The sequence below is a fragment of the Vidua macroura genome, chromosome 20 (genome assembly GCF_024509145.1).
Source record: "Vidua macroura isolate BioBank_ID:100142 chromosome 20, ASM2450914v1, whole genome shotgun sequence".
NCBI lineage: Eukaryota > Metazoa > Chordata > Aves > Passeriformes > Viduidae > Vidua > Vidua macroura.
This window is the reverse complement of record NC_071590.1, coordinates 8221610-8246818: the sequence shown is the minus strand read 5'-3', so window position 1 is coordinate 8246818 and position 25209 is coordinate 8221610. Positions and strand designations below refer to the sequence as shown.

Here is a 25209-nt window from a genome sequence, read left to right as displayed (position 1 = left end):
CCGGGGCCGCGGGTTCGAGGCCGCGCAGGGACAAGTCCCGCGGCTCTGAAACCTCGGGGGCTGATGGCAAATGACTCAAGATGGGCCGAGCTCTCACACACAGTCCGGCCCAAAGCTTAAGGAAACGCAGCCCTGAGCAATATCCATACCCAAATCTGGGAGCTGTAATCCCTGAACATGCCCAGGATTAGTCGGGATCCTGCCCAAGGGGGAAACTGAGGCAGGAGTGCACTAAAATAGGCAAGAGTTTAGTGTGGTTCAATACTTCAGGACCATCCCCTTCCCCTTTACACCTTTCCCAGCCAAACTTCTGCCATGTCCTGTGATTGAACAACTTATTTACTATTTAAATAAGAATTAATCTTATTCACCACACTGCCATTAACATAATCCATTAAGAAACATGGGCAAAATTACCCCTGAAACTCACATTAAAAAACCCATCCCATGTAACTTCAAACCCCATGAAAACAGAAAATCAACACAAATTTTAATATTTATATATTTTAAATCAAAACACAATTAAATATAGTATGTTTTAAGTACATGAATGCTTGGGTATGAGAGAAATAAGAGGTGGTACATAGTACCAAAAACCTATACACAGCCTTTTTTGCTTTTTCATAACAATACAGTGTGTCTCTATACAATCAAATATTGCAACAGAATAACACTTTCTAGTCAATCAAGATATTCTGAACATTGGAAATGATTTGAGTTCTTCGCATAGTGATTTCTTTGCACAAGTTTGATGAAAAAAGCAATCATTAGAGTTAAAAAAAAAAAAAGACCCAAAATAAAAGTGTTGTATACTAAAAATGCAGCAGTAACATAAGGGTGAGACACTGAGTACTTCTGCTACCCTGCAAAATCGATTTGCTGGGGGAAAAAAAAAGAGGTGCTGTGTAACATGGTAAGTGTTGACAGTGTCAGGAAGAAGGCCAGAGGTCATTAAAAACTGTTTTTCTTTGTAAACCAAACATCTGGAATTAGATCCTACGTTGGGTGGAGGACAAGCGATGGAGAATGGCAGCAATTCCTTTTTTCCTTGCTCGTGGGATGGTGAGGACAGGAAGTGGAGCAGTCTGCAGGGTCCAAGGTGGGAGCAGAGGGGCTGCAGGACCAGCCTTGGATCTGCTCCGTGGTGGAAGCAGGGGAGGTGTGTGTGTGTGTGCAGGTGTAGGAGCTCAACAAGGAGGAGTTCCTGACCCTTCTACACTGCCTTCAAAGTTAATGCAGTTATGAAGTAAAATACATTTATCTTACAGTTGAATACTCATCTATTTCAAGTAACGGAAAATTAAACTCAGAACTTTCCAGGTCATTCACTGCCAATGGATTTGCCCCACAGCCCTTCCAATTCTGTGTTTAAAAATGACAAGCAGTAGAACCAGAAACTACAGCAAAACCTTCCCCTCTGTTGTGGCCTCTGTGTCCCATTGCAGATATTTTGCTTGAAAGTATTTTTTTTTTTTTTTTTGAGACAGGGTCAAGTATTTGTGAAATCAATCACAGTTTCTCAGTGACACATTTGTAAACTGCATCTTCATCTCAGAACCATCATTACTGTGAATGCCACGTACACCAGGGAAAAGTGTTTCTTCACTCTCTACAGTGGAGGTCCAGGATTGCTTCTTTTTCATTCTTCCTTAGAAATGAGGGGGGTTCCAGCTGTTGGAGTAACAGTGCTTTGTTTTTATTGGCTGTGTTAAAGAATCCACCAATAGGGAAAGTTCACTTGTTCTCAAAGTGGAAAACCAGATTTCCTGTCCTGGAGTTTCTAAAATCATAGCTGGAAAAGGGAGAAACAGTTCATTTTACCCTAAAACATGCAAGGTGATTATTCAATAGAAAGACATTTTATGTTTAAAAACACTGAAGCCAGGTTTGTTTGAGTTTGAGGGAGAAAAAAGTCCCAAACCTAATCCAAATGCACTCAACCTTTTGATTACTTGCTTAATTGAATCCAGAGCATCTGCAGTCATTTGAGATTTCTAAATACTGTGCTGAGTGACCTTTTCATCCAGGCAGACTGGAATTTTATCATTTGCAGCCAAGCTATTAAATGAAGTCATTATACAAGTCATTTAAATGTTACTGCTCTATTAGAAAGAAAACACTCCCACAGTGAAACTATGGATCCACCCATCTGGATCAAAAAACTGGGCTTTGGCACATGTTTACTTTCACTAACTGAACATAATGCAAGTTCATTTTTAGAAACTCACATGCCTGAAAGTCGTAAGTACCAGACATTAACCTGGTAACCTGCTGTCACCAATATTTCACAAAATCCAACTACCCTCTCAGAACTGGGGCTTTTTAGACAGAGAACACGTGGGCTGTAGAACAACACAGCCACTAAGCAACAATACACAAACCTGTGGACAGGGTTACTGTGTCTTTTTAAAGTCTGGAGACAGAATTGTGTAAATGAGAGCACCCAATGAGACAAATTCACAGCTGTTGAGTTTTACTGAACTTGAAGCAGAAATACCGCTCCTGACTAAGAGCACACAGCAAGCGTGAGCTCAAGTCAGGCACTACACTTCATCCTGCAGCACAGATCACCCTTTTAACTAATTAGGCAGTTTGTAGACTCAAACTCAGACAAGTTTAATGCTTGCACAGGAGAACCACCACAGACATCTGTTAAGGAATTCTTACATCACACGTAGGCCGAAACACTTCCAACCTTTGTTTCTTCCTCTCATGCTGTGCTGGTTTGAACATTTACCAGCGTGGGTTTCAGCCATGGGAGGAAGGCAAGTGAGAGCTCTGCTCCTCCTACAGCCTGGCTGGAGCCAGATGAAGACAGCAGCCTTTCCACCCCCCTACCTTGGTGACCTTCTCCAAAGGCTGCTCACACTGTGCCTGCTGCATGACATCGTTGACAATCATCTTTGCTATCCTCCAAGCCATCTCTTCTTGAGCCTGAAAAACACAGCCCAAAACACAGATAGCTTCAGGTTCTTAAAAGACAAACACTGTGCTCTCAGCACATACTTGGAGTCAGGGTAACCTTCACAACTCCATAACCTGTATAAACATATCCTCCCTCCATGGAAACGCACCAGTGTTAATTTCAATTATTGTACTTAAGGCTTGATGCAATTCCCAAGAGAGTTAGTGGAGATTTTAGATTTATCTCTTGGGGATTTGTCCAAGCCCCTCAGAGGGGGAAAAATGCAGCCTGGAATCCATGTGCAGTGGTCACTTCATCATAAAAATCAAATAGCACTTCCACCCCTACTTATAGCTATATAAATCCACAGTAAGAAAAACCCTGACTGCAAGTACACACTTAATTAGTTCAACCAGCAAGCACTGGCAAAGAGCAAACTAGTTTCACACATACATGCAATCAAATTATATTTAGCACACACTCTCCCTGTTCTTGGTGCAGCAAAAAGATACTCAGAGATAACAGCCAGGATTAAGAACATCAATACTTTATTTCTCTGAAGTGTAAAGTCACAAGAAGAACATGAAAGAGGACACACCTCATCTGTATTTCCTTGAACCCATTTCTTCATTGCTTGTGAAAACATGGACCCTGGTTGAGATAAAAACAGCAAGCAAGGTATGTCAGCAAGGTGAGGTACAAAGCTGATTCCTGTCACCCTTCTGCAGGGTTTGCTCTGCTGGCATTCAGGGCATGGAGGGGAGGCAGGAAAGACAAGGGACTGCCTGCAGCCATTTGGACACTGAGCCTTTCCCAGAGCTGAAAAGCAGCACCAGCAGCAGGTCCCAGCCTGGGTGGGAAGCATGTGGAGAGCTGCAGTTCTTTTTCATCTCAAGACCAAAGCTTGGAAGGTTTGATCACCAGCTCAGCTGCTGACGCTTCCATCCCTGCCAGGTTCCATCGACAGCTCCAACTCCCACCGGCTGCTCATGCTCCCCGGAGTCCAGCTGGACCAGAAAAGCAGAATTTGGGTAGGAAACCAGGCCAGAGATGGGTTTTGCCTCAGTACAGGCCAATCCCCACAGCATCTCTATTTGGCTTAAAACAGATCTGGAAAGAGTCAAACACTTTGCCTATCTTAACTCCAGCAGGGAAGAGAGCAGCTCTGCAGATGTTTACAGAAATGGAGATAAAGAGCAAAGCAAACCTTTTGATTTTTTGACATCAGGCTCTGGTTCAGATTCTCTGATGAACTGCCCCAGGTCACTGACTCTTCCAAACGTCATCTTCCTGAGGAGAGGAGTGAAGAACCACGTGGGTGATCAAAAGAACTTTGGCATTATGGAAAGCTGTATTTGGATATATACTTGGCTACATTTTGGAATCAAAGAGGAACAATAACTAAGAGGAAGAGAAAAACCAATTAGAAATATTTTCCTGGCTGCCATTTTGGTCAAAGAAACATTCAGTGGGTGTTAAATCACACTACTGAAATAAAGTTACTGCCAAATATTAAGACATGGACTAAGATCTTGCATTTAGGCCTACTCTCCATGCAGGAGGACACAGCAAAAATGAAAGAGAGGTGAAACATGTAACCAGAAAGGAAACAATACACTGAAATGAACCTTACCCTGCATATGTTCGTTGATACAAAGATTCTGGATCCAGACTTGCAGCATCTACAATTATTGCTTCATCAAAATTTTTCAGGATTTTAACATTAGCCTTTTTGACATTGGACTACAAATAAAAATTCTAAGTATTAGTGCCCAATGCAGATAACTACCAGCTTCTTAACAAAACTGCAATTTTAGTGCTTTTAACACAGATAAACCTCCATCAAGTCTCTAAGCAGGAGTATAAAGGAATCAGTGTGTCTACACAGCCTTGAATTCTCAACTCTTAGGACATTGCTTTTAGCAGAGGATGATAAAATTCTGTGGACAGAGCCAAAGACACAAAGCCCAGGTCAGCACACGCTGCTGCCTGAGCTTTATCAGCTCAACAGATCCATGTGTGCTCGCAAATCGTTTGTTGTGAGTCTGGAACATCCCTCTCCTGCTCTTGGTAAGCAATTCCCAAACACAGATGCCTCCCCCATGCACAGAGAACAAATTATTTATTTTCTGGCCTGGAGTATTTATATAAGATTATGAAAAAAAAAGCCAAGGAAACATCAGAGCAACAGCAGGGAGGGCACAACACACAGCAATCCATTATCACCTCAGCACGGAACACCAACGGCAGCTCCTTTCCTGCTGCTCTTTATGCAAAAATATGCAGAGACCCAGAGATCCTCCTATTCAGACAAGCAGGAATACACACCACAGAAAGCAGCACCTCATTTCCTAAATTGCCCAGCCAATTACCAGCAGTTCCTCCTGCTCAGAGGATCAAGCAGCAGGAGGCTTCTAGAACACAGATTTTATTCCCCACTTCGCAGCTAGGGGAGGAATATTCCCTCCTTGCAAATTAGGAGGTTTAAAAATAGTACAAGCAGGTGGTAGAGCTTCCAAGTTGCTGGAAAGCCAGGACATGACTAACATTGGTGTGGATACTGGGTTTGAAGCTCAGGGTAGCCCTGCAGAGTTCAATAAAAGCAGCAGTCGCTTGGCTCTTCTGCTCTCAGCTGGGCTGGCAGTTTCCAGGCTGTCCTGGTTACAGGTTAGCCAGAATCTGCTCTGTGTTTGAGCAGATTGATGCTTTCAGCCATGGAAATGAGTTTACTCTTCAGGACAGAAGATCTGGCACTTTAAAAGAACTGAGCACACAAAGCTAGCATGTTTATATTTAAATTTGATAGCATATTCACAAGTGTCAATTTTCACCTGAAGTTGTAACTATGGTATTGACAAAATAATGTTATTTCTAGTAACAAGGATTCTTAGATATTATGGCATCATGAAAAAGTCCTCAGTAAAGTAGCACCTTAATAAAGACATCACTGCTGTAAAGAAATAACAGCAGCACTTTGGGTACAAAACACAGGCTTTGGGTACAACAAATAGCAGAGACTTCTGACAGAACTGAGCTGCAGGTAGATTAAACACATCCTAACACAACACAGGCTTTAAATGAAAGTGGAATGGTGTTTCCTTACAGGGTAAAAACTTGGATATTGACACAGAAAAGCCAAACTGGTACCTGGGAGGCAGAGCCATCTGTGCTCCCTATGGAATCACTGTCAGGAGAGCTACCAGGGCCATGAATACTCAGTGCAATGTTCCCTCCTGGGAATTCATCTCCTCGTACTGAATGGATGAGGTCATTCAAGTATTTGTAGTAAAGGTTGCTGGACAAGAAACCAGGTAGGAAAACCTGAGAGACAGAAAAAGTCCTCTTTAATTAAGGCTGGTCTGCATAGTTAGAGAAGAGCAAACAAACATCTCAGTCCTTGTGTACATGGAACACAAGTAAAAGCATCCATGCATGGAATTACTGTGGATTAGCAACTGCATTGCTTTAAGTTTTAATCCTACTGCAAAATTGAACAAACCCAACTGCCTATTAATGAAATCCCCCAGTAATTGGAACTGAAGTGCAGGGGAGTTTTTTTCCCCTCTAGAAAATTAATCTTGACAGCCCAACAGTTATTCTGTTTCACTGTGCACAATCTTCTGCAGCTCCAGAATCAAATAATTCATTTCTGGTATCTGGGTATCCCAGAGTTACATTATTAACCACAGCACTTGTATTAGACTTGCAAACTCCTACTAAGAGGAAGGAAAATTTTCTACAGATACAAAATAAGCTGTTGATAGCAATTCACATGGGAGGAAATTCTGTTACTTCCATTAAACTGCAATAATCACCAAAGACAAACATTTCACAGAGCATTAACAGCAGCCAGTGGGTGGTATCTTCAAATCAGGCTGGGGCAAAGAGTCTGGCAGATTTTCCTGAAGCTGTTCTATTATCCAGGTAAACAGGAAGCCAGTAAAGGAACAGGACAATCGGGGCACACTGTGGAACCCCCTCTTCACCCTCACTAAGTGTGAACCCCACTCTGAAGAAGGATCTCACCGTCTCCATGGTTGTCCACGCCTGCCTTAAGGGAGTGGTGAAGCAGTTGGGGAGAGGCCCCCCCTCCCTGCAGATGTTGGATTCAATCTCCAGCCTCACAGAGTCATCAAAGCCCAGAGGGTGCGTGGCCTGCAGGGAGAAGTACCTGGGGCAGGGCAAGGAAACAACACAAACAGGATTTGCAAACCTCTGCAGGTGCTCAGTGCCCACCTGTCCCCCAGACACTGCACACACCTGGTCCCCACTGACTACAGGTGAGACACCCCCCTCCCAGCAGCAGTCAGAGAGCCCTGCCCTGAAACACAGATGAAAAACAGAGGATGGGAAACAAGAATGGAGCAGGAAACACCCAGAACTCCAAAGCAGCATCGGCTCTACTGCTCACATCCTTGCAAACTGAGTTTAAGGATGGGGAATGATTGATGAACCTGAGTGAAGCATTTGCTTCCTCCTTGGGTAATAACTCAAGTTGTGGTGGAGCCTCACACTTAAGATTAAGAACAAACATTTCCTGGAAGCAGTTGTGCTGTCTGTCTCCCAGCTGTCTCATTGCTAAAGTGAAGCACAAAATACAGGAAGAAAGTTCCTCTCCTGAAAGTCTGATATTAAAAAGGATCTGATTGCTTCCTTAAAAAAAGGAAATATTTCACAATACTAAGAACAAGCACTAGCTGGCTTTTGTTGCGTCTGAGATGAGTTTCTACAGCCTACTTCATATGGATAACAGTATCTGAACATTAAGGGTTTTCTGCAGTGCTGTATTTGCTATTAGGCTTAAACCCCTTCCATTTTCAAATGTCAACCAATCAGCTTTGATACTTCCCAACCAAACAAAATCGAGCAATCAAGTCCTGAAAATCCTGAATTATGTTTAAGAATGGAATCCTTGTAAGGATTTCTCCTCATGTACACAAAAAAAAAATTCAGTTCATGTGTGCAAACACATCAAAAGCCACCTTGATAAAATGCCCCTCAGCAGAACAGCCCAAGAGTACAGAGAAGTTCCTTTTGCACAGCAAACACAAAACCACAAGTACAGAAACAAAGGATTGTTGAACTCCCTCACTTGTCATACAAAATCATGGCATCGTTCTGTGCTTCTTGCCCATCATACTGGCCTTCTTTGGCAGCAAGCTGAGACTGGAAGTTATCTGCTGCCAACCAGAACTGCAATACATTAACTGCATCTTCCTTCTCCATGTACTGGAAGGGAAATCAGAAAAAGAGGAGATTAAAGAAGTTTTAGCAAGAAACTTCTATTAATTTTTTAAACTTCCTTCTTCCCATTTAGAACAAGAAACATAGGCCACATATTAGTGATGCAAAATTGACACCAAGACACTATTTTGAATTTCTGTTTAGACAGATTTAGCTTGATTGGAGGGGGAAAAAGAAGAGAAAAAAAAGAGAACTTCTGACATTTCTTTTCTGTACTTATTTTCACACTTCGTTTCCAAAAAACTATTTGTCTTGTCCTAGGACAGGAAACATCATTTTCATGCTACATTTAGCTTACACTGAGCTCAGCACATTGTCTCAGCTTCCCAAGCTACAGTTTCAAACTACATCAGCCTCCTCAGACTGTCAGGACAAGTATGTCAAGAGCTGATTCTTTAAAGGTGCAGGAGCCTGAAACTGAAATCTTTTATTTAACCTATCCCATCACTGAAGGTGCCCTCTCCACATAGCACTGGTTATGATTTGTTATCTATAATTCAGGCTTTTACAGTCACTACAATGTGAAGATCAAGATGACAATGTCAAAGCTTCTACAAAGCAAAGAGACTCTGAGAAGCACTCACTAACTGGAGAGGAAATCTCAAATACTCATTCCACAACACAATGGACAGGTCTGAACATTTGAATTAAGTTCTACATGGGGGCAGGAAAAAGTTCAATGCATTTTCTCTCAGAAAAAATACACCTTGGGTTTTTTATTGTATTTAGAATTACAGAATTGTTTGGGTGGAATGGGACCTTAAAAATGACCCAGTTCCAACCCCCTGCCATGGGCAGGGGCACCTTCCACAATCCCAGGCTGCTCCAAGCCTCATCCAACTTGGCCTTGGACACTTCCAAGGATCCAGGGGCAGCCACAGCTGCTCTGGGCACCCTGTGCCAGGGCCTCAGCACCCTCCCAGGGAACAATTCCTACCCAATATCCAACCCAAAGCCATCAAGGAATGAACAGATTTTTATCATCTGCTAGAAAGGGATCTAAAAGCAAACCCAAACGTTGCCACTCACCTCAGAGAAGTAGAACAGGGCTGACTCACAGAACAGAATGTCAGCCAGGTACACAGTCCCACTGGTCAGCACCTCGATCTGGTATTTACAGAAATGGTGACTCCGCAAGAACTCACTAAAGTGCCTGCACAGAGACAGGGACAATCAGTTATCAGGGACAGCAGCACCCAAGGCACCCTCAGAACCCATCAGCTCTTGCCCAGAACTCTGATACTTTGGTTGGATAAAAGCAAAACAAGCAAAAAACAGGGCAGGTTTGTAAATGGCACAAGAAAGAGATAAAGAACACAACGGTGTGAACAGCCAAGTTCAGCAAGAATGGATTTGGAGGAGGGGATCTGAGCAGTTTCAAATACACAAGACAGCACAGAAAGGTGCTGATATGGTCATGCCTCCATAAACATTTTTAACAGGACCTTTAGGACAAGAGACACAAGAACCCAAACCATGGCATCAACTCACTCTTGTTCCATTGCACTGAACACTATGGACTGTGCTGTTACAAAGCAGTTGGGATCCACTTGGCCATCCTCCCCACAGATCTTTGCTGCAAAGAAAGAGCAGGTTAATTTTAACATGGATTTGGCTGATGGAGCTGAAAGGCACGAGCAAGGACTGGTTAATGAAAAATTGCAGTTCAAGTCCACCAGAATCAGCTGGTTCTGACTGAGCAAAGAGCTTTCAAAGCTGGCCAAATAATAATAACATGGCTAAAGTGTTTGATTGAGACTCATCTGGATCCCCTCCATAACCACCAAGAATTCTTCCCCTAATTTAAACAAAATCTCTGAAAGTTTTTATGAGGATATTCACAGCACTGCTGAAGGTCAGATCCACTGATACTTGTCATCTCCTGTCTTTTTAAGGCTGCCTTTAAAATTCATAAAAATTAAGATAAATGCAAATGTGTGATGTATTAGAGACATGTTTATGGGGACAGAGCAGCTCTGAGATGAGGAAGCAGTTATTCATTCTTACCAACTATGTCATTTCTCATTGCTTCTGTAATAGGGATTGGTTTAGCAGCATCTGGAGAAATATATTTGGTAAAAGTACTAACTGCATCCCGTTCTATACCTGCAGGGAAGAAACACAGAATCAAACTTGGAACTCCTTCGTGTGATTGAAAAAGCAGAAAAGCAGCTTCTTCAGAAGCTTTTCTTCAGAAAAGCAGCTGTCTAATTCTCAGTGATGTTTCCACTGCAGGATATTCACATTCTGCTCCTGACCAGCTGCAGGGACTGTGTGATCTCCAGTCAGGTCACAACAAACCCAGCATGGACTAAGATGGAATAAAACAACACAGCTCCAAATTTTCCCTACCAGCACACAAGGCAGAACCCACTTCCTCAGCTGCACAACAAAGTCCCAGAAGCAACAGCTTGCAGGCAAGTGAAATTCCCAGTTTTTAGCTCTCATCACAGAGAAATCACTTGCATTATATAGGAATTACTAGGAAAAAAAAACATCTTAAAATGATATGCCTCAAACAAGTTGTGTTCTTTACACATCATCTTTTGAGACTTGGGACTCTGCTCTGGAAGAGAGAAAAAATTACACTCAAATTCTTTTTAGATTTCTCAACAAGGACCCTGTGTTTCCAAATTCTTTTTAGACATCAGAAAGCAGAAGTGCTTTGGTGACTAAAACATAATTTTCCTTGTTTAAGTGACTTTGAGGCTGAGGTTTATTATTGTGAGGGCACATGATAAATAACTACACGAGAAAGGCAAACAGCAAGAGAAAGGGATGCAACACGAGGAAACAGTTGGGCAAACAAAAGGAACCAATATGAAGAAAGAAGTGTTTCCTTTGTGGCTGCAGACTTGCACAAATGAGGGAGGACTGAGTAGATGCAAAGTAGAGAAACATGTTACTGTGCATGTAGCTCACTACCAAAAGGAAATATTTTAATTTCATCCTTACTTCCAGCAGCCTCTGAAGAGGTGGAATCCAAATGACAACAAATCAGTTACAAGGGGAGGAACTCTATCGAATAAATCCAAGAACAAAAACAGTACATTCCACACATGAATCTCCACAAGTCTCTTGCAACCACTACTTATGTCATTTTATGTAATACAGGATATTTACCTTCCATGACAAGTTAATTATCAATTCCCAGCCCCACCATCCAAACTTTCTGCAATTGTTTTAAGGTGAGATGGGACGGGTGAGGGAAGAACTGGACATAGCAATATTCACTCAATTTCTTATGATTACACATGGAAGAACAGAAGCAACCTAAGCTCATTGAGTACACAATGATTTTGAAGTCTCTTCAGCAGCTTTTTTATTTTTAAACAAGTCAAACAATACACAGCTCAAACTGACCAGCAGCAAGTTAACATCAGTGATACACAAAACTTTCTTCCTTGCAACATCACATCAGGCTTGCTAAGAACCTGGGAACTGAGGCACTCCCTGCACAAAAACGTTCATTTCCCACCTTTTCAAGCAAAAGGAACACACAGCACTTACTTTTCATGAGTTTTCCTGACAAGTCCTTTAGTGCAGAGGAGGGGCTGTTTCTATTTGATACTGAAAGCTTGGAAGATTCTTGCTGATCAGCTGGAAGAGAGTGAGTCCCCGTGTCCGGTTTCCCCCGAGCCAGAGCACCGGTGCCGTGGCTGTCCCGCCCCGGCAGCCCCGCGTGGTTCTGGCTGCTGGCAGTTCTGTCGGGCTCGGGCCGGAGCAGCCGCGCGGTGCCAGAGCCCTCCAGCCTCTCCTCCAGCCACCCAGCAGGAGGAGAGGAGGCCAATTCCTGCTGTTTGGAGGGGGACACTGGCTCTGCCAGGGAGCTCTGCTTCACCGTGTTCAGGCTGTGCGCGCGGATGCGGGACCAGGTGGTGGAGTGGAAGCTCTCGGCCTCTAACCAGAATTTCACCAAGTGCTCCATCCTGCGCAGCTCCATGAACTGGATGAAGTAAGGGAGGGCTACACTGTCCTGCAGGACTTGTTCAAGGGTCTTGGAAAGGCTTGATTTGGTCTCTTGAGCCTGGTAGTTCAGACACGATCTGCCTAAAGGAAAAGGTGAAAGGGAGTGAGTCCGTATTGTACCGCAGATGTGGGGCTTGGATACAAAAGTGTCCTGGAATGCAACTGTGAAGAGGCAATTCCAACACAATGACAAAGTAAAGGAATTGTGTTTCCTCTTCAAATCCCTCCCAGGGTAACACAGATGCTACTGTAACAGCAGCCACACTTTAATTACCTATTTGTTTACTTGAAAAGCAAGGGATGGTGAGTGCACCAGGAATACACAGAATAAAAAGAAAAGCTGACATTCTTACAGCCTTACCTAAGTCTCCAAAGTGAGCAGCTTCCATGTGACTTGGCTGCTTCTTGAGGGCAGCTGTGCGGCTGCTGGAGAAGGAGTCCATGTTGGCAGAGATGGCATTGATGGCCACATGGCTTGGTCCTGCAGCCTCCAGCAAGGCATGATTCCTGGTGCTTCTCTGAGGGGAATGTACTGCGATTGGAGCTGGAATCAAGACAGGAATTGTTAAAGCACAAGGACCCCAAGACCTCTTCTAAACATTGCCCAGTGCTAAGCACCCTAAAATACACCAGGGAGTTTGCAAGAGTCAGTCTCATTAAAACCTCTCTGTACCACTGGGTGTCATCTTTGATCAAGGGTCTGATTAAGGACCACAAGTTTTATTTTTGCAAGAATAAAATCACTCCCACCCACCTCCATTTTCCTTATTCAGCAGCAAATCAAGAGATGCCACGTCTAAGTTTACACATGAAATATTCCTGAGTCTTCCTGCTTCCTTGATAAGCACTACTGTAACAACTTTATACTCTGTCAACAGTTTAGTTTAGTTCCAATGCTCCTGCCAATCCATTTCCACACTTTTTTGAAAGCTAAAACGTGATAAAAAAATCCTGAATTACAAAGCTATCTGTGAGGTTTAATAAGTTATTTCTCAAAAATATTTTTGTTGCTTCTGCTTGGTTGCAAGAGAAAACAAAAGCAATAAGGAAATACCTGTGATGAAACCAGGTTATAAACTTAACCCCCTCTGGCTGTTTTAGGACATAAGTGGCTACTGGAGCTCAGAAAGAATAAGAACTTCCTCACACAAAACTCAGCTAATTGTTAATTGATGACAAAGCTGGAAAAAACCCCAAACATGCACACAGACTAGAAAGCTCTCAGGAAGCTGTGTTAGGTGAGGATGTTGTGCAGGGACATCTTACACCTCTGACTCAAAATAAAGTACATCAGAGAAGCTGATTATCTCAACACTTCAACAACCAGGGGTGTTTTCCATCAAGGTGTCAGGCAACTTGGGCTTCATGACTTCCATGCTGCATCACTTTATTTGTATTCCCAATTTTATGATAGCAGTTGACAATTTCACACTTAGATGTCACAGATACCTCAGGAGCAATGGAAACATTTAAATTATTGCCAAGTGTTTGTGCAGTTGCAGGATTGGACACCAAGGCACCACTTGCTGCTTCCTACAAAGCCTCTGGGTGTTTCATACCAGCAATAATGGAGAAAATACCTTTTTTTTCAAGGCCAAGGGATGGCAGCAGTGGGAAAATTTGGTGGAGATCACTCGTGTAGAGCTAGAGCCACACTCCTCATAATGCTACAGGCTTTTGTGAATTAGATTTCAATTAGATTTAAATTTAATTTTATATTTTGGACATTCGAGAAAAAAATGTTCTGCTCTCTCCAAGGGTCAAACAAAGGTGCTCTCTGTGGTGAGGTGTGGCTATGAAATGGATGCAACTCACTGTTTCCTGCATTTGATTTGAAAGACAGACCACCAAGAAAAAAACCTGCAATTTTCTCCTAATGTGCAGATAAAACATTGCCAAGTACAGAAACAAGTTTTGTCTGAGGGTATGAAAGTAACAGATCAGATTCTGGCATTTACCTCATCTCCTTTCAGTACTGCAAGAAAATCTGACAGGATCAGCAAACTTGTTTTCCTACAGTTTATAAATCTCTTCTCCACCAAGATCTTTCCTCCTTTCCTAAGAGATTTAGCAGCAAGATCTCTGCACCCCACAGAGCAGCAGGGAATGGCTCATTCAGGATTTGGATCTTCAGCCTCACAAGGCCCATCAAAGTTAAATCTGCAGCTTCTTCTGCAATTCAGACACGGTGAAGCTGCACTTTGCAAACTCCAAAGGACACTGCAGCTGAGCAAGAAGCTCCAGGAGCAATTTGCTGTGGATAGGAACAACCACCACGTGCAAGGTGACCGGAGTGCCTGATCACTTTGAATTAAAGCTCACGCCTGACATAACTTAATAACCTCCTGCACCTACAGATTCAGCAAGAGGAGGAGGAAAGATTAGTTACTATAAATACCCAGAAGCAGAATTAAATTCTGGGGTTGGTTTGGGTTTGATGCACAGGTCAGATCTGTGCTCAGGAGTAAGGAATGATCCTGTTGGGTAAGATAAAAGTGGTGAATGATGGCAGAGATCTGAATTTACAGACAGAAGTTTGAGCTTACTTTTAATTGCTTTCACATCTGTGGTCTTTTCTTGTTCTTTGCCTTTCACTGTAAAATACAAGGGAAAATGTTAATGCTATTTTGGGTCATTAATGGCATTTACCTGAGAATGGACATAGAATTCCCAACATCAGCAAGTATCAGAGGCAGATAGAAAATCTAATTTTCTTAAAACTGATTTCTCATTTAAATTACACATCCAGTAACTGACAGAGGCTTTCAAAGCTTTTCTGTTGACTTACTTTCAAAAGCAAAACCCATCCACTAATTAAGTTTCATGAAATACAGTCTGTTACATTTCCATGGAGGAAGATGTTTGCTGTCTATAGATTAAAGCTACATTCAGGGTGACTTTAACAAACAGCATGAACTAGGAAGAGTAGGGAAGATGTGTTTTAAGTGTAGAGCGCTGGCAGGTGCTGTCTGAGAACCAAAAATCACCTAAAAACATTTCCCTTGTGTTACAGGAAGAGCAGCACAACACCCAACACTGAGGAGATGTGGGCTGGCTCTGGCTCCATGGAGCTGCTTCCATGCACATCATGGGTACCACAGAAATGCTCTGGAAACTCCCTGCAGACAGTTAATTCACAAATAGTCTTGCTTAATCATCATGAAACCCCGGGTGAGCAACTGATGGGGAGATAACAGTGTCAAAAGTTATGATGGAAAAGCACTTTGAGGATTTATTTTTAAAAAAAATAATACTATTTTTTAAAGGAAGCTCCTAAAAGAAGTGAAGGAGGAGATCTGTTCAAAACAAAATAAAGAAGCCCAAGCAGCACATAAACAGGATGGCAGAGAAACAAATGCAGGGGTGATATTGGAGAACGTGATCTAGCAGGGAGGCTGCTCCAGGCAAGGATTATTACTACAAATAGGTCATCCCTGAACACCGACTGTGGAGCCCTTCCTCAGGTGACCGCAAGGCACAGCCCAGCACAAATCCACATTTACATCACAAAACACATCCAAAAAGCCCACCCCAAGCAGTTCCTATTCCGACCTAAGGATGTTAAATATTTTAAAGGAGAGCTCCGCTCTCCGGTTACATAATTGCCCTGGCCCGGTGGCTGCAGCACTGCCTGCCGCCCTCCCCTGCGAGCACAAACGCTGCAGGGCTGCAAATCTGCAACTCGGGGTCGAAAATTCCAGCTGCCAGGGAGCACATTGTGTGACAGAGGGGTTTAAGTGTCCATTACAAGAGGAGGATTCTCTCCACGCTGACCTGCAGCCCGATGCAGCAGGAGGGTAAGCAGCCTTTACATAACTGGAGCTGATGGACAGGAGAGAAATCAGGGGGAACCAAGCAACCTCTGTGAACTCTCATCTTTCCCAGATCACTCCAGTATTTCATCAAACCAGTTCCTAGCTATCAGCAGCAATTCCTGCGTTTCACACAACAGCCCTCCATAAGCCTATTTTCAGTTTAAATACCTCTGTTCCTTCTTTCCTCCCTAAATACCTACTTACTACTGGAAATACGAACTCCAGGGTCGTGTCCCAACCCTTTCCACACAGGCTGCTCCTGCCCCCAGCAGCTCTGAGCACGACCAGGTGACATCAGTAACAGGAGGGGACAAAATCAGCTCCGATCCAGGACAAGCCTGAATTTCAGAGAGTGAAGTTTCACTGCATGAATTCACTTTCACTTCCCCCAAAAAGCGGATGCCGTGTGGTGCCTGTGTGAAACCAGAAGGAACCACAGAATGGGGACTGAGGGTGAGATTTCCAGTGGCCAATCCCCTTCCAAAGGGTGCCAAACCAGCACGTGACGTTCCAGAATTTCAATTCCCATCTTGAAATGCTCTGAGCAAACTCAAAAAGTGTTCACAGTGTGTCAACAGCACACAAAAAACAACGAGATCCTGCTGAGGCCAGCCAGGCTGTGGGACTGCACGTTATTCCCAAGATATCCCCAGGGATGAGCTGTTCCACTGGCAGCAGTTTCATAACCTGCCCTCGAGCGCCCAGCTCACCTGTTATACTTTGATTTCTCAACCCATTATCCACCCTCAGTCTGCCTGACCTTTATTTTAAGGCTCAAGCTATAAAAACACTTCCCCCTCAGTTTTGATTTTTCTACAGGTCAGTTGCTTTATGATCCTTGCTATGGTTTAATTTAGAAAATTAGTTTTAATTTTTACCCACTGCGATATCCTCTTAAACAACGACAGCTCACCCCAGGAACATTGGTGTTTATAGGATTTTGGCCTGCACATGGCCAGAGTTTTATCCTAAGCCTTAATGTGCTGCTTTCCTCACAGCTTCAGTTCAAATCTTCTCTAAAAGCCACACCTAAAAACAGAGATCACACCGAGCAGTGTTTTATGCACAGCCCAGATGAAAGGTTGCTTTTCTCCTCTCCTTCACAGCGTCTCTCTCGGGCATTTAGTGCTGATTTGCCTCTCTGACCAAAGATCCTTTAATCAAAGGAACACAGATCCTCAATTACACTTCTCAGATAATCAGAGCTTTCATGGCTTTCTCCCTGAGAAAGTTTCCACACAAGCTGACCTTGTCGCTGTGATCCCACGGTCAGGAGGGAACCTCAGCCCCACAATTCTCAATGAAGCAGCAGCAGCTCTTTTTGAAGAGTTTATAACCACTATCAAAGTTTTATTTTGCAGCCCAACATTTGTAAATAAACACCCCAAAAAGGATGATGGCACTTGCAAAGCCCTCAATGGCTTCTAGACCCTTCAGATCTGCTAAGTTTAGACTCATTTATCACACAACTGCTGCACTAAGCTCCCCAGAGTGACATTTTCAGTGCTGCTGCTTTGGCTGAGCAAGAGCCAGAGGATGTGAGAGCCAAGAGCATCACCATCACCCCAGGTTCCACGTCCTTGCCTCCCAGGATGTGCATTTTGGGTTCAGAAACACAGAAAGGCTTTAGGACAGCGCTGCATCAGAAGATCCGTGATTGCATTGCTCGAGCTACAGCATCACCAGGAAACAGAACTGTCCCAAGGGGCCCTTCCTAAAAGGTGCCACTTTCAACAAAAACCACCCAAACCACAGCTGGGCAGCTTGAGAGCGCTGGCCCTGCCTGCAGCACGGGCACGAAGTGCCTTCAAAACGCTGCACTCCCAGAGAACACTTAAACTGCTCCCATTCGTGCTGCTGGAGCATTATAAATATTTCAGCAGCCCTGAATTTCCCAGCTGGTGCTCTCTAACACATCTACTGCAGAATAAACTGCCAAGGACTCCTCCGGCTCAGTGCGATGAGGTCCCTTTTTCACTGACATGTTCAGCTCCTGCTGCACATTCTCAGCCCATTCTAATTTTTACAAAGCCGGCTATGTCAGCGTTGCGAAAAACCCATCTGTGAAGGGCTCAGAGGCTCAAAGCCTGCACGAAGCGTGGGAGGCGCCACAGCCCCCTCCCGCCCCGGTCACCGTCCGGAGCCGCGGGCAGCCCGGGGGCCGCGGCCGGCGGTCGCTGCCGCTCACCGGAGAGCCCCGAGCCCCGCCCGGCCCCCCGAGCCCTCCCGGCCCCGCGGGAGGACACGGCGCCGGCACTGACCGTCATTGGCGGGGAGGCCGCTCCTCAGGGCCCGCGCGTCCTCGCGGGGCCCGGTGGCGATGCCCGGAGGGGCAGGGCCGGGGCCCGGCAGCCGCGCAGGGGACGAGCCCGGCGGCCGCCCGCCCGCCGCCGCCCCCCTACCTTTCCGCCTGAAGAAGGACATAGCGCCGGGGAGGGGGCGAGGCGGCCGCCGGGGCGGGGGAAGGCGGGAGGGAGGGAGGCAGCGCGCCGGGTCCTATGAATGAGGCTGCTGCGCCCGCCCGCCGCCGCCGCTCCCTCCGCCTCTTCCTCCCGCGGCGGCGCCCGCGGCCGCCATGTTGTCAACAACGGCCCCGCGCCCGCTTCCGGCAGCGCCGCCCGCGCGGCACGGCGGGATGCGGCCGCACTCAACATGGCCGCCCCGGCCTCACGCCCGCCGGCCAATGGGGCCGCGCGGGGCCGCCATGTTGGGTGAGGGCAAGGAGCCCGCGGGGCTCCGAGGGGCGGAGCGGCCATCTTTGATCGGGGCGGGGGGCGCCGGGCGGCGTGAGGCGCTGGCCGCCATCTTGGCTGAGGGCACGGGTGACCCGGGGACGCTGCGGCAGCTCGGGCGCGGCCCGCGGGCACAGGGACAGAGAGCCCGGGGGCAGGGGACAGCGCCCTGAAGGCAGGGGACAGAGCCCTGAAGGCAGGGGACAGCGCCCTCAAAGCAGGGACAGAGCCCTCAAAGCAGAGACAGAGCCCTCAAAGCAGGGACAGCGCCCTCAAAGCAGGGACAGAGCCCTCAAAGCAGGGGACAGCGCCCTCAAAGCAGGGACAGAGCCCTCAAAGCAGGGACAGAGCCCTCAAAGCAGGGGACAGCGCCCTCAAAGCAGGGACAGAGCCCTCAAAGCAGGGGACAGCGCCCTCAAAGCAGGGACAGAGCCCTCAAAGCAGGGACAGAGCGCTCAAAGCAGGGGACAGAGCCCTCAAAGCAGGGACAGAGCCCTCAAAGCAGGGACAGAGCGCTCAAAGCAGGGGACGGCGGGCGAGCGCCGTGCAGGGCCGTGAGGGCCGAGGCGCCCTGGAGAGAGACCTCGGGGACGTGTCCCAAAAATGTCCCCTTGGGCCGCGGGGGCCGCAGCAGAGGGGCGGACGGACAGACGGACACATGGAGAGCCCCGCCGGGGTGTGAGGGCTCTGCAGCGCCGGTCCCCGTCCTGCAGCCGGGCGGGACACGCGTGGCCGGTGCCGGAATGCGGCGGCTCCTTCGTCCCAGCAGAGCCAGAAATCCCTGCCGGGCCGCTCGCCACCTGCGGGATCGCTGTCCCATAAGTCAGTTCCGTCTGCATCCTGCCACTAAAATCCTCTTAATCATCCTCCCGAGGCAAATCTGCTCCTCCCGCACCTACCAAGGATGTTTGTCACCGTGACACGGCGCTTAGGTTGACATCCAAGGAGATCTCTGCTCTAAAAGCTTTACAAACACTTTGTAAAGACTGTGATTATAAATTCTGGTTTGTGTGTGAGGAAACTGAGGCACAGAGCCAGAGGGCAGCTCTGCCTTCCCCTGTCACCCCTGTGCCATGTAACTGTCCTGCCCTTGCTGCCCGAGCCGTGCCAAAATGATGTAATTAATAATCATTGCGTGAGTTTCTGCACCGTCTTTCATCCAAGCATTCCAAAGCTCTTTACAAACACTCAGTAATTAAGACTCATAAATTGTAAATGGAATTAAAGGTACACGGGGATCTTCCAGGGCTGGGATGGAGCCGTCTCCTGGGCGGGATGGTGCCGCTGATCAACACCCTGTAGCAATTGCATTTTCTCTTTTGATATTATTTTTGTTAACTGGTGCTCTTTGCTACAGTTTTGTACACATGCCCAGAGGCTGGCTGAAGCATAATGAACTATTCTATATGGTTTCTGCATAATGAATGGAATTATTTAATTGGCACATAACCTCAGAGACTGCTAATAGACTAAAACATTCAGAAGATGAGCAAATTGGAAAGAATGGGATGACTCAGGGAACACTAAATTAATATTCTGCCAAAAGTTTTGCACCCAGTTCTCTTGGGGTTCAGGGTATACATGGGGGTTGAACAAGGGTACAATGATTTACACAAGAGTTTGGCATGAATTACCTTCCCTGGACTGAAATTTTCTCTCACTTTTGGGAATTCAGAAGGGCTGAAGTTCCAATCCAGAGCTGCTCACTCAGCCTTGGACCTGGATCTGAACTGGAAGTGTGAGTGACAGCAGGTGCTGGAGTCTTTAACAGAACGTGACAGTTTAATTACCTGAGCAATCAGTTAAATATGACTTCAGGACATGGGTTGGCCAACGCCAGAGAAGCTGAAGGACTCCTCCCTACATGAAAATATTCAAATAAAAAAAAAAAAAAGCTGTCTCACTGCTTGATTTTTTTCCTCTCCACAGCTAGAAAAAGAAGTAAACTTTGATATTTTAAAAGATCTGAATGGAATGATTGTGTTTGGACAGATATAATAAAGCAGAACAAGGTTTTGTTGCCTTTGATAATTAATCACAGGGCACTGCTCTGCTCAATTACAGCACAAGCCCACAAATGTAACACACGTTAGAGGCCATTCCCATTTGTCCCATCTTTGGGATAGTCCATTTATTCCCATGATGCTGGGATTCTCTCTCGTATATAGAATTCTCACTACTTTGGGAATACAAATACCAAAAATTATATGAGTAAGGATTTTAACAGCTGAGACCTTACTCTGGAATAAATAATAATATCCTAAACACACCAGAAGTCAAAGATGTCTTTGCACAGAAACTCACAGCACCTTCAATTAGAGACTTCTATTTTACTCCTAATTTTCTTTTCTTTTCTTTTCTTTTCTTTTCTTTTCTTTTCTTTTCTTTTCTTTTCTTTTCTTTTCTTTTCTTTTCTTTTCTTTTCTTTTCTTTTCTTTTCTTTTCTTTTCTTTTCTTTTCTTTTCTTTTTCTTTTTTCTTTTTTCTTTTCTTTTTTCTTCTTTTTTATAATGGGAAAACAAGTGTCTGCATGCCCACACAAAATTCCTGGCAAGTTTGGCTGTGGCTGACCTCAGTCCATGAACCTCATGGGAACGGGAGGGTTGGTACCTGTGCTGAGCATTTCAAAGAAGGGAATTCTCCCACGTCCCAGCCTGGTGAAAATTAACTGCTTTTATTAAAACATTGCAATTGCTCCCTGTTTCCTTCCACGGGGCACATTCCCAGGGAGGGAGCCTTGTTCAAGCAAGGGGTGAAGAGCCTCTGCCTGACTCCCAGTGGGCGAGTTAAAACTCGAGGTTTGAAGTCTAAAATGGGGGTAAAAAGGTACAAAAAGGTTCACTCCCAGCAGGAAGAGCCGTGTTGGTGACCTGCAGATGTGCTGGACAGAGCTCTGAGCAGCACTGAGCAGCAGAAAGCAGAAAATCTCCCTCTGCAGGTGCTGAGCTCTTCCCAGCCCTGCCGCGGGCAGCTCCTGCAGGAACGGAGCCTTCTCTGCAGAGCTGCGGAGCCACTCTGGAATTATTCTGAATTAGGGAAGGCAAACGGGCTCGCTGGCACCTCCACCCTGCCCAGATGGCATCGCCAGCGCCGTGTGGGACTCACCTCAGATGACCTTTCTCCAACCCACAGTGTTTCCCCCAAGTTCTTGGCCATTCTGTGGCGTCATAAATACTTGAAAAATAATAATTTAGTTTAACACCATCTTCTGTTTCTCCGTTCTTTTTTCCCCCCACCTTTTGCTTTTCTAAATGCTTCAAGGAGTACAAGAAGTGATGCAGCACATGACAGCAGTCGGGTATTTCTTGAAACCAGGGATATGGGGGGGAAAACAAGGCTGAGTGTGATTTTGTCCCTTCAGAGCTTTCCTGAGGTCACAGGACGAGCAGCGCCCGCGGCATTTCTAAAAGCAGGACACAGACACAGCCCCATGAAGCCCAAGCGCTGCGTGCAGGCAGAGCCGCAGCGTTACCGGGGGCTTTGCCCGTGGGCTCAGCTCTAGGAGCGGATGATTTGCCATCGCTGCCGCGGCACTCCGGGCGCACACCAGGAGAGGGTGCCAAGCCCCCGGCTTGTGCTGCCGGGATCCGCACGGGCTTCCCAGGACTCGGAGTCCTCTCCAAGCGCTGTGCTTTAAACACCAACCAACGCACCCTGGATCTAAAGGAAAACCTCTTTTTTTTCGACCAAAAGCTGTCCGAATGTTTTTACCTGTTTCAGCGCTATCGGCAGTAAGTGCCCGAAACTCGCCCGAGGACATTAGCGCAGGATAAAGACATTGTTTGCTACATTTTTAAAAGGATCTGATTCTTTATGCGGCTGATGGACGTGGGACCGCTCGGGGGAACAGCTGAGCTCCTGGAGACCGAGAAAACCCCTAAGATCTGCGAAGCACATACATAAAACATCAATCCGTGCTGCGCGGGCACCGTGAGGTTTAGCAGGAATAAAACCTGATCCATGAAGTTTTTAGAATGACTGTTATAAAAACCCATCTGCACTGGGAGGCGCAGCTTTTACACCTCAAGTAAGCGCAGGCTCCCGGGCAGCCGCTGTGCCTCCAACACCTTGGAGAAACCTGCGGGATTAGAGGAGAACACCTGAGCCCGAGCCAGCACACCCCGCGTCCGAGACCTCCCTGCCACGGAGGGTTTCAATCCCCCGCGCGGTGCCACCCGCGGAACTCCCCGCACCCGCGTTCCCCACGCGTGTCCCCGTCCGGGAGAGCGGCAGGAGCGGAGCCGCAGCATCGCCGTCTGCGGGCACGGAGGGAGGGTTAAAAATACCGCCGGTAATTCACCGCACGAATAACCCGACCCTTCCGGGGCCGCTGCGCAGCCCGCAGCGGGCGGAGAAACGGCGTGAAACCCCCCAAAAGCGTGCGCGCAGGTGACCCCGCTCCCCCCGGCCCGGATTCCCCCCGCCCGCCGCGGGTGTCGCAACCGCGCCCGTCCTCAGCCGCGCCCCGCGGGGGGGGCGGCGCAGGCAGCGCGCAGGGAGCGCGCAGGGAGCGCGCAGGGGCGCGGGCAGCGCTGCCGGCCCCGCGCCCGGCCCCGCCGGCCGCCCCGCGCCGCCGATGCTGTCGGTGCCGGTGCCGGTGGCGGGCGCGGGGGCGGCGCGGGGCGCGGGCTCCCTGCCCCGCCGGCGCACCATGTGCAGCGGCGTCGGCTGCTTCTGGGCGCTGCTCTCCGCCGGCCTCCTGGCCGCCTGCGCCGCCGCCTTCCTCTCGCCGGCCTGGCTGCTGCCGCCCGGCCGCGCCGCCGCCGGCTTCGGCTTGCTCTGGCGCTGCGCCGGGCCGCCCCGCGGCTGCCACGGCTCCGCCGGCCCCGGCGGCTTCGGAGACATCCCCTCCGGTTCCTGGCAGGTGAGCGCCTCCCCGCCGCGGCACCCCCCACCGCCTCTCCCGCGTTCCCGGGTATCGCCTGTCAGCTCCCCGACATCCCGCCTGCCCTTCCCTGGACTCCCCGGCATCTCCCGTCACCTCCCGGACATCACCCGTGTCTGCTTCTGGCTCTCCGGCATCCCTCATCACCTCCCCGGCATCTCCCGTCGCCACCCCGGCACCCCTTCCTTGCCTGCTTTGGGCTCCCCGGGGTCACCCCATCACCTCCTGGCCTCCCCCAGGCTCTCCAGTATCTCTCCTTCCTCCTCACGTCCCTAAGGTCCTCCTGTCATCACCCAGCTTCCCTTGTCCTGGCTTCCAGACCTGCTCCAGCCTCCCTATCCTGCCCAGATGATCCCAGGCATCCCCTGCATCCCCACGCTGCCCTCGAGCATCCTCTGCATCTCCTCGTGCTCTCTCCAGCATCCCTTCCATCCTCTGCATCCCACCCGTCCTGCCTCTGAGCATCTCCTCAGCACCCCTTGGGTATCCCGTGATCCCTGTGGGGTCTCATCCCTCTTTGGGATGCTTGGCTGTTCTCGGGGTGCTGTGTGGGACCCCCGTGCCAGCGTGGGGGCCGGTGCAGCCCCAGCGTGGCCGCGGCGCGGGTCCCGGCCGTGGTCCCGGCAGTGCCGCGGGGCTGACCCGGCTGATCCCCCCGCCCTGCCCGGGCAGGCTCCTGCTGGGTGTGCGGGAGGGACCCGGCGAAGCTGGAGAGGTTTCTGTGCTTGCCAGCGGGGCGCTGAGCATCACTCCCGGCTGAGTTTGCCGTGCAGGAGGGAGCAGGGAGGTGGCTGAAACTGCTGCTCCTGAGACACGTGCATGCAGAAATCGAGCCTGGTTGTGGGGGATCGTGGCTGTCCCCCTGCCCGGCCACCCGGGGTGATGCCCGGGCTGCCAGGTTTTGGGAAGGAAGGAGGCCCAGACCCCCCCGCTCGCCCGATGGGGCCCCCACGGGGTTGCTGTGGTGTCCCGGGGTGACAAAGAGCCGCCCGTCACGCTGGGTGTGTGCAGGGACCGCACAAAGCCCGGCCCCGGCATCCCACCGCCAGCCTGGCCCTGTCCTTTCTCCCTCCTCTCCCCTCAGTCTTACCCCGAGGCTGTGAGTGTGAAATCCCTGCCTCTGCTGGGAACACACGAGCTTGGGCTCGCTCCAGGTCACGGTGTGGCAGGATCCCCAAACCGGGGCTGCACCCCGGGAGCTCGGGGCTGTGCCCGGCACAAAGGGTGGCTGTCAGCAGCTGGATTTCTCAGCCTGCCATGGAGCTGCGCTGTTATCTCTCCCAGGACACCAGGTCTGCGTGTGATTGCTTCAATCCCATCACGGTCCTTAAAATTGGCATTCGAGACAAATATTGTGAATTGCAAAGAAAAGAACCAGCTGTATAAACTCCTAACTATTTATATAAAAAGGTGCAAAAATGCTCTTGTTTCCATGGGCTGGCCTTTGTTCAGATGTTTTTGCAAATGTGATGCAGATAAACACTTCCAAGTAATAACAAACTTTAAAGATAAGAACGAAGCTCAGCAGTGACTCATTTGAACGAGCTTCAGCCTCTGCAAACACTGAGACCCAGAATATAATGTAGCACGAAGTCTCTGAGTTCCTGAGCTTGGGCTGAGGGAGAGATGAATAATCACAGCACTGAGGGGAGTTTGCAGG

At 47.9% G+C, this 25209-nt stretch overlaps 2 protein-coding genes across 5 annotated transcripts in view; one reads left to right on the top strand and one right to left on the bottom strand.

Annotated features, from left to right (window-relative positions):
• Positions 1–465: 465 nt before the first annotated feature.
• Positions 466–18536, bottom strand: AKAP10 (A-kinase anchoring protein 10). Of its 4 annotated transcripts, none has more exons than XM_053995262.1 (15): positions 18195–18536; positions 14665–14712; positions 12480–12662; positions 11660–12199; positions 10157–10255; positions 9641–9725; positions 9179–9302; positions 7998–8134; positions 6932–7076; positions 6053–6226; positions 4539–4648; positions 4113–4195; positions 3504–3556; positions 2839–2934; positions 466–1792 (listed from the first exon to the last, which is right to left on the bottom strand). In XM_053995262.1, exons 1-15 carry the CDS (start codon positions 18355–18357, stop codon positions 1787–1789), a joined length of 2046 nt encoding a protein of 681 aa, XP_053851237.1. In that variant the 5' UTR covers positions 18358–18536; the 3' UTR covers positions 466–1786. The 4 variants fall into 4 exon arrangements, with proteins under 4 accessions (XP_053851237.1, XP_053851238.1, XP_053851239.1 ...); XM_053995263.1 differs by having other exon boundaries at positions 18336–18536; XM_053995264.1 differs by lacking the exon at positions 14665–14712 and having other exon boundaries at positions 18336–18536.
• A 4704-nt stretch (positions 18537–23240) lies between these two features.
• Positions 23241–25209, top strand: part of LHFPL7 (LHFPL tetraspan subfamily member 7) — a 58856-nt gene continuing 56887 nt past the window's right edge. Inside the window, exon 1 of the mRNA XM_053995502.1 lies at positions 23241–23528. Within this exon, the coding sequence (XP_053851477.1) occupies positions 23241–23528 (288 nt within the window). The remainder of the gene's footprint in view (positions 23529–25209) is intronic.